This window comes from Callithrix jacchus, chromosome 5 (genome assembly GCF_049354715.1).
Source record: "Callithrix jacchus isolate 240 chromosome 5, calJac240_pri, whole genome shotgun sequence".
In the NCBI taxonomy this organism is placed as follows: Eukaryota; Metazoa; Chordata; class Mammalia; order Primates; family Cebidae; genus Callithrix; species Callithrix jacchus.
The window spans coordinates 91,992,863-92,002,382 of NC_133506.1; the positions used below are offsets into that span (position 1 = coordinate 91,992,863).

Here is a 9,520-nt window from a genome sequence, read left to right on the forward strand (position 1 = left end):
TATAAAAGAATATTATTTATATGATTTAAATCCTCAGATCAGACTCTCTTTCATGGGGACAGAATGCATTCTCTGAAATGTTTGATGCAGATTAATTGAATAAATAGCTGGTAAGAGGTGGAGAGGAAAAAAAGATCCACATTCAGAAGAGCTATTAAATGCAGTCCCTGTTTTAATATCATGTAACTATTGCTCACTGAGGTGTGGAAAATTAATTTGTGAAGACCTTTGTGAACAGAAATGTTATCTGCAAATGTGAGAGATTACACCACCCATGTTCAATAAACTCAGTGCATGTCTTGCTGTTACTGAATCCCAATACCATTTCTACTTACTAAGAGTTAAATAGGAGTGATCTTGGGCATAAAGAGAAGATCTCACCTTCGACCTGAGTCTGTCTTTTATTAGCTACATTAAATCACACAATAAATTGTTCTCAGCTGAAAAATTGAGGTAATAACACATGAGCATCTATTTTCAGAATCAAATTGGATAATACGTATAGCATGCAATATGTGTATAAATCCCTTATCAGCAATATTGTAGAATAAAACAAAACAACATATGAGATGGAGGATTGGAGGATGGTTCAGAATTTATTTAGAAACATATAGGTAGGAATTGGTGCTATGAGGGACATAGCCCAGAGTTATCATAAAAAGAAGAAAGAAGGGTAAAAAAGCATGAAGAGGAAATTGAAAATGAAAATATAAATTCAAAGATATGGATCAGTTGCAGAAATCTAAATTTCTGAGAAGCAGAGAATGAAGTTCTTGACTTTACGGGCAAAGTTGAGAACATGACTCCAAACTGAGGACACAGGAAGCTGGCACATGATCCACAAAGTGTCAGGAGAAAGAGAATCAGGACAAAGTACTCTGCCCTCCCTCAAGCTGATTCACAAGATTTTAAACATGCAGAAAAAAAAATTGGTGATAGCATTCTGTGTTTGAAGGTAAAGCTGTCCCCTGAAAGATAAGTCAAGTTGAGGCTGGGCATGGTGGCTCATGCCTGTAATCCCAGAATTTTGGGGGGGGCCGAGGTGGGTGGATCACTTGAGGTCAGGTGTTTGAGACCAGCCTGATCAACATGGTAAAACTCCATGACTACTAAAAATAAAAAAATTAGTCAGGCATGGTGGAATAAGCCTGTAATCCCAGCTAGTTGGGAGGCTGAGGCAGGAGAATTGGTTGAACCTGAGAGCCAGAGGTTACAGTGAGTCAAAATAATGGGACTTCACTGCAGCCTGGTGACGGAGTGAGAATCCGGAGGAGAAAAAAAAAAGTGAGAATGTTGTTGTGTTAGGATGATGGTCCTTGTCAGGGCTGATCAGCAGCAGCAAGGCTGGCAGCAGCTGGACACACAGGTGGGCTGGCAGCAGGTGGTCCTGCAGCAGGTGGTCTCACAGCAGGCTGGACGACAGCAGGGCTGGCAGCAGCTGGACCCACAGCTCTGGTTTAGGCAACCAGGCAGACAGACACACGTGGGGTGGTAGCAGGTTCTCGTGCAGTAAACAGGTGCACAGGAGCTGGTCTGGCCACAGCTGGAGCCACAACTGGTTTGGCCACAGCAGCTGGACCCGCAGCAGGAAGGCTGGCAGCAGCTGGTCACACAGGTGGGCTGGCAGCAGGTGGTCCCGCAGCAGGTGTTTTGACAGCAAGTTGGGCGGCAGCAAGGCTGGCAGCAGCTGGACACACAGCAGGAGGGCTGGCAGCAGGGTGTGCTGCTGCAGCTGGTCACACAGGTGGGCTTCCAGCAGGTGGTCCTGCAGCAGGTGGTCCGGCAGCACGTAGGCTGGCAGCAAGGGGAGCAGCAGTGGGTCATGCTGTCAGGGGTGGAGGGTGGGCTCCTGTTCAGAGGTGAGTTTCCCAGAATCTGGTGACTCCTTCCAATCTGGGCCTTTTATACATGTGGCCTTCAAAGTTTCCACCAATCAGCAGGACATTTCCTTGTTGCTGTTTACATTGTTTTCCACAGTCCGATTGGGATTGTCAAAGGGGAAGTTGTTTTTGAAATCTTATGAATCTTTTGAAAGTAAGGGTTTAATCTGTTTCTTAATTGTGAATTACTCACAGAAACTTTGTTTCAGATAAAAGGAAGCCCGTGTCATCATTAGCATGGTTCCTGCTCTGATTATCTTCTGGTCATGTGATAGTTCCTGGTGACTGGGGAAGAAGTTCTCTCTAGCAACCTCCTTCTTTGGCTGTATGTAGATTGGGAAGTGTCTGCGGGGAAAAGTGTGATGCTCATATATTTATAGTGACCAAAGAAACCCATATATGTGCCCAAAACTGCTCAGTCACCAAAGTCTGATTCAAGACTAATAGGTATCTCTCTGTAAAACACACACCACCTGTGTCTCTCAGTTCCATCAAAATCACTTGGGAATGGGGTGTTTGGCACAGTGTGTTCTATGTGGCAGAGCAGAATTGAAGTAGTTGAGTACAAAGAGAACTCCACTGGGATTTAGACAGCATCAAGCAATCTTTGCCCTGGGGTGACCATTCACTCTGATTTGTCTGGGAGTGAGGGGCTTACCAGGAATAGAATGTAGGACTTTCTGTGACATAACTGCTTTAGATTGAGGCCAACCAGCATGAGCTGTGTCTCAGCTCTGATCCTGGTTATCAGCACAGTCAGTGCCATTTCTTCTGCATTTCTTTTAATGAAAAAATTAGGTGAGTTGAGATGTCACCTGATTCATCTTGGAGATGTAACATCTTTAAGCATTTTTCAGGTATACGATTCATTTAGGAATAATGTAAATTATTAATTTCTGACTTGAGATAACTTTGCAAGTGCATCTATGATCCAATTACTAGGTTAGGAAACAGAAATTAGTTCCATTCCGTTTAGATTATATTCTTTCTTTTTAACAAATTTTTTTATTGCATTTTAGGTTTTGGGGTACATGTGCAGAACATGCAAGACAGTTGCATAGGTACACACATGGCAGTTTGTTTTGCTTGCTTTCTCCCCTTCACCCACATTGGCATTTCTCCCCAGGCTATCCCTCCCCAGCTCCCCCCCTTGCTGGCCCTCCCCTTTTCCCCACAATAGACCCCAGTGTTTAGTACTCCCCTTTCTGTGTCCATGTGTTCTCATTTTTCATCACCCGCCTATGAGTGACAATATGCGGTATTTCATTTTCTGTTCTTGTGTCAGTTTGCTGAGAATGATGTTCTCCAGATTCATCCATGTCCCCACAAATGACACAAACTCACCATTTCTGATTGCTGCATAATATTCCATAGTGTATATGTGCCACATTTTCCCAGTCCAGTCTATCATCAATGGGCATTTGGGTTGATTCCAGGACTTTGCTCTTGTAAACAGTGCTGCGATGAACATTCGTGTGCATGTGTCCTTATAGTAGAACGATTTATAGTCCTTTAAATATATACTCAGTAATGGGATTGCTCGCAAATGGAATTTCTATTTCTAAGGCCTTGAGGAATCGCCACACTGTCTTCCACAATGGTTGAACTAATTTACACTCCCACCAACGGTGTAAAAGTGTTCCTTTTTCTCCACATCCTCTCCAGCATCTGTTGTCTCCAGATTTTTTAATGAGAGCCATTCTAACTGGCGTGAGATGGTATCTCAATGTGGTTTTGATTTGCATCTCTCTGATGACCAGTGACGATGAGCATTTTTTCATATGATTGTTGGCCTCATATATGTCTTCTTTTGTAAGGTGTCTGTTCATATCCTTTGCCCATTTTTGAATGGGCTCATTTGTTTTTTCCTGTAAATCTGTTTGAGTTCTTTGTAAATTCTGGATATCAGCCCTTTGTCAGATGGGTAAACTGCAAAATTTTTTCTCATTCTATTGGTTGCCGATTCACTCTAGTGACTGTTTATTTTGCCGTGCAGAAGCTGTGGAGTTTGATTAGGTCCCATTTGTCTATTTTGGCTTTTGTTGCCAATGCGTTTGGTGTTTTGTTCAAGAAGTCCTTGTGTACTCCTATGTCCTGGATGGTTTTGCCTAGATTTTCTTTTAGGGTTTTTATGGTGCCAGGTCTTATGTTTAAGTCTTTAATTCATCTGAAGTTAATTTTAGTATAAGGTGTCAGGAAGGGGTCCAGTTTCTGCTTTCTGCACATGGCTAGCCAGTTTTCCCAACACCATTTATTAAACAGGAAATCCTTTTCCCATTGCTTGTTTTTGTCAGGTTTATCAAAGATTGTATGGTTGTAGATATGTTGTGTTGCCTCCGATGACTCTGTTCTGTTCCATTGGTCTATATCTCTATTTTGGTACCTGTATCATGCTGTTTTGATTACTGTAGCCTTGTAGTATAGTTTGAAATCCGGTAGTGTGATGCCCCTCGCTGTGTTCTTTTTCCTTAGAATTGACTTGGCTATGCGGGCTCTCTTTTGGTTCCATATGAAGTTCATGGTGGTTTTCTCCAGTTCTGTGAAGAAAGTCAATGGTAGCTTGATGGGGATAGCGTTGATTCTGTAAATTACATTGGGCAGTATAGCCATTTTCACGATATTAATTCTTACTAACCATAAACATGGAATGTTTTTCATGTGTTTGTGTCCTCTCTTATTTTGTTGAGCAGTGGTTTGTAGTTTTCCCTGAAGAGGTCCCTTACGTTCCTTGTGAGTTGTATTCCTAGGTATTTTATTCTTATTTTAGCAATTGTGAATGGCAGTTCGTTCTTGATTTGGCTCTCTTTAAGTCTGTTATTGGTTTAGAGGAATGCTTGTGATTTTTGCACATTGATTTTATATCCTGAGACTTTGCTGAAGTTGCTTATCAGTTTCAGCAGTTTTTGGGCTGAGGCGATGCGGTCTTCTAGGTATACTATCATGTCGTCTGCAAATAGAGACAATTTGGCTTCCACCTTTCCTATTTGAATACCCTTTATTTCTTTTTCTTGCCTGATTGCTCTGGCTAGAACTTTCAGTACTATATTGAATAGGAGTGGTGAAAGAGGGCATCCTTGTCTAGTGCCATATTTCAAAGGGGATGCTTTTAGTTTTTGCCCATTCAGTATGATATTGGCTGTTGGTTTGTCGTAAATAGCTTTTATTACTTTGAGATACCTTCCATCGATACCGAGTTTATTGAGGGTTTTTAGCATAAAGTCCTGTTGAATTTTGTCACATGCCTTTTCTGCATCAATTGAGATAATCATGTGGTTTTTATTTTTGATTCTGTTGATGTGGTGAATTACGTTGATAGACTTGCGTATGTTGAACCAGCCTTGCATCCCCGGGATAAATTCTACTTGATCATGATCGATAAGTTTTTTGATTTGCTGTTGCAATCGACTTGCCAATATTTTACTGAAGATTTTTGCATCTATGTTCATCATGGATATTGGCCTGAAGATTTCTTTTCTTTTTGGGTCTCTGCCAGGTTTTGGCATAAGGATAATGTTGGTCTCATAAAATGATTTGGGAAGGATTCCCTCTTTTTGGACTATTTGGAATAGTTTCAGAAGGAATGGTACCAGCTCCTCTTTGTGTGTCTGGTAGAATTCGGCTGTGAACCCATCTGGACCTGGGCTTTTTTTGTGTGTGGTAGCCTCTTAATTGCTGCCTCGACTTCTGACCTTGTTATTGGTCTATTCATAGTTTCAGCTTCCTTCTGGTTTAGGCTTGGGAGGACACAGGAATACAGGAATTTATCCATTTCTTCCAGGTTTACTAGTTTTTGTGCATAGAGTTGTTTGTAATATTCTCTGATGATGGTTTAAATTTCTGTGGAATAAATTATGTTGATGCTTTTTAGCATTTAGTGTGATTTTGGAATGGCTGGTACTGGTTGTTTTTTTCTATGTGTAGTGCCTCTTTCAGGAGCTCTTGTAAAGCAGGCCTGGTGGTGACAAAATCTCTGAGTACTTGCTTGTTCATAAAGGATTTTATTTTTCGTTCACTTATGAAGCTCAGTTTGGCTGGATATGAAATTCTGGGTTGAAAGTTCTTTCCTCTAAGAACGTTGAATATTGGCCCCCACTCTCTTTTGGCTTGTAGAGTTTCTGCCAAGAGATCTGCTGTGAGTCTGATAGGCTTCCCTTTGTGGGTGACCCGAACTTTCTCTCTGGCTGCCCTTAATATTTTCTCCTTTATTTCAACCTTGTTGAATCTGACGATTATGTGCCTTGGGGTTGCTCTTCTTGCAGAATATCTTTGTGGTGTTCTCTGTGTTTCCTGCATTTGAGTGTTGGCCTGTCTTTCTAGGTGGGGGAAATTTTCCCGGATAATGTCCTGAAGAGTATTTTCCAGCTTGGATTCATTCTCTTCGTCCCCTTCTGGTACACCTATCAAACGTAGTTTAGGTCTTTTCACATAGTCCCACATTTCTTGGAGACTTTGTTCATTCCTTTCTGCGCTTTTTTCTCTGATCTTGGTTTCTTGTTTTATTTCATTGAGTTGATCCTCGACTTCTGATATTCTTTCTTCTGCTTGGTCAGTTCCGCTCTTGACACTTGTGCATGCTTCGCGAAGTTCTCGTATTGTGTTTTTCAGCTCCTTTAATTCATTCATATTCCTCTCTAAGTTATCCATTCTTGTTATCATTTCCTCGAATCTTTTTTCAAATCTTTTTTCAAGGTTCTTAGTTTCTTTGCATTGATTTAAAACATGTTCTTTTAGCTCACAAAAGTTTCTCATTATCCACCTTTTGAAGTCTAATTTTGTCATTTCCTCACAGTCATTCTCCATCCCGCTTTGTTCCCTTGCTGGTGAGACGTTTTGGCCCTTTGTAGGAGGCGAGGTGTTCCGGTTTCGGGTGTTTTCCTCCTTTTTGCGCTTGTTTCTTCCCATCTTTGTTGATTTATCCACCTGTCATCTGAGTAGTTGCTGACTTTTCGATTGGGTCTCTGAGTGGACGCCCAGACTGTTGATGATGAAATATTTCTGTTACTTGGTTTTTCTTCTACCAGTCTAGCCCCTCCACTGTATTACTGCTGAGATCCACTCCAGGCTCTGCTTGTCTGGGGTGCACCTCTAGCAGCTGCGGAACAGTGAGGGATGCTACCAGTTTCTTTTTCTGCTATCTTTGTCCCATAATGATGCCTGCCAAATGTCAGTCTTTTGGATATAGAGGGGTCAGGGAGCTGCTTAAGGAGACAATCTGTACTTTATAGGAGCTCAAGTGCTGAGCTGTGAGCTCTGTTGTTTATTCAGGGCTGTTAGGCTGCTACGTTTAATTCTGCTGCAGCAGAACTCATAAAAAAACCCTTTTTTTCTCAGATGCTCTGTCTCGGGGGGTTGGGGCGTTATTTGTGAGTGTCCATTGCACTGTCCTGCCCAGCTAGGAGGCAGTCTAGTCACTATTTGCCTGCCGAGGCTCTGCCCTGCTGGTGTGAGGTTTGCCCTGTGTCTGCAGGCTCTGCTGTGCTGCTGTAGTCTCTGCCCTGCTGCCACGGGCTACGACCTGTGGCAGAGTCTCTCTGTTTTGGCGGGTTGCCTCGGCAATGGCAGGCTGCGTCAGCAATGGGCGTGTACTTCAGTAGGGGCGGATTGCCTCGGTAATGGCAGAAGCCCCTCCCCCATGGAGCTGCACCTTCCTGGGTTCAGCTATGCTCGCACCAGGAGCATTTGGAATTGCCATTTTGTTTGTCGCACTGCGCTACCCCAAACGCTGTTTCCCTGGAATCTTCTGGCCTCGCTCACTGTCCAAGTCCCATTCAGTCTCAAGTTCAGCCCTCTCAAGTCTCAGATTGCCGGTTCAACAGGGCACCCGAACCGGTGTGCTTCATGTGGAGCTCTGTGGAGCACCGCTGTGCTACAGCGCCAGCCGCTGGGTGCCGGCTGCACCAGCCAAAACCTCTGCCTGGCATCCCGCATCTCTTTTATACCTGGGAATTTTCCCGTTCTGTGGCAACAAAGATCCATCTGGAAATGCGGCCCTGACTCACCCTCCATGCATTCACTGAGAGCTTCAATCCTGGGTTGTTCTCACCGTGTCATCTTGAGTCCCTCTTCCAGATTATATTCTCTTACTCATTACCCAAAACAGATAATCCCTCTATCAAGTTGTAACACTGTAGTTCAATCTGGCTTTTTCTTTTTTTACTTCTGTGTGAACTAAAATGATAATATTTCATTCTCTATTTCTTTTGCATAGTCAAAAGTGATAGTTATTGCCTAGTCATTTTACACTCTTCATGTCAGAATATTAGAAGGCAAAGAACAGAGTTCCTATTTGGCGAGGAGCTACTATCTTGAAGTCAGAGAATGTAGGAGAATCTATCTGTGGCTCAGAGATTTATTGAACATATGAATTTACTAGCACTGCCATGATACACTACTACAAACCAAGTGACTTAAATTTATTTTCTCATAGTTCTGAAGTCTAGCAGTCTGAATTTTATGTATGGACAAGGTTGTTTTTGCTTGGAGAGTGTAAGGAAAGTATTGGTTCCAGGTCTCCTCCTTGACTTGTAGATGTGTGTCTTCTCAATGTGTCTCATGTTAGCTTCCTTCTAGAAGCACACTGCCTCTGATAGTCCCCATTCTACACAGGCATCAGTCTTATTGAATCAGAGGCCTAACTGATTCCAATATGACCTGATCTTAACTAATTACATTTTCATTGACTCTATTTGAGTATGAATTTGTGGAGACACAAGTCAACCCATAACACTGAAGACTCTCATGGTCTGTCCATTCCCACTGATAACCACCAATGAGTGAAAAGAGCAATCACAGCAGAGAATGGTACAGTCACTAGCAGCTGACACCTTTCAGACAGGGAGCTGTGGTTTACTCCTTCAGGAACGTATCTAGAGCAACAGAAGTGCTGGACAGTGGAGAAAGAAATATGGAATTTGTGGTAATTTGTGGAGATGATGAGTCTCAGGTGCACCTTCCTGTAGTAGCAGCAACTGTTGCTTGTTCCACTGGCCTTCATTTTATATATCTCTCCTCCTCCTTTTATTTAGTAGCTTCTTAGTTTCTCCTTCCTCCCTTCCTTCCTTCCTTCTTTTCTTCCTTTCTTCTCTCTCTCCTTCTCTCCCTCCCTTCCTTCCCTTCCTCATTTTCCCCTTTCTTTCCTTCCTTCTTTCCCTCCCTCCCTCCCTCCCTCCTTCCTTCTTCCTTCCCTCTTTCATTTTTCTGTCTCTCTTCTTCCTTTCATCTTCTGTTCTTCCTCTTTCTCCTCTTCCTCTCCTCCTCATCTGCCTTCTTTTAGAGTTTGTGTCTGCTTACTATATTTAAGAAACAAAGATTGGGTCTGTGTGGAGCAAATGGTAGATTGTAGCTAAGATTTCATTATTCCACCCTGTATCTTGGATCTTAGCATACTCAGACCAATATACATTCACCAGAATCTGCATCTCTGTGCCTAAGGGCTCTTGTATTGCAACTGAAGAAAGTCAAGTCACCTGTGCATGTCACACAGAGAAATCATTCAACCAATGGTTCTGGAGAGTTGATTTATGAATACTAACTTTGTCCTTCCTGAAGCGGGTCATTCTAATTTGTTTTTTTCATCATTTCTGACATTTTTCTTTGTTTGTTTGAAGCTTTAGTTGCCACCACGATATTAGTTTATTAGT

General features: G+C 42.5%; 1 protein-coding gene across 1 annotated transcript; it reads right to left on the reverse strand.

Annotated features, from left to right (window-relative positions):
* Positions 1-620: 620 nt before the first annotated feature.
* Positions 621-1,877, reverse strand: LOC100400656 (keratin-associated protein 9-2). Its single transcript, XM_002764096.5, has one exon. It carries the CDS (start codon positions 1,822-1,824, stop codon positions 1,330-1,332), a length of 495 nt encoding a protein of 164 aa, XP_002764142.4. The 5' UTR covers positions 1,825-1,877; the 3' UTR covers positions 621-1,329.
* Positions 1,878-9,520: the final 7,643 nt, after the last annotated feature.

Bases quoted from the DNA above. Each gene is read 5' to 3' on its own strand.
- LOC100400656 (XM_002764096.5), bottom strand. From the start codon at position 1,824: ATGACCCACTGCTGCTCCCCTTGCTGCCAGCCTACGTGCTGCCGGACC.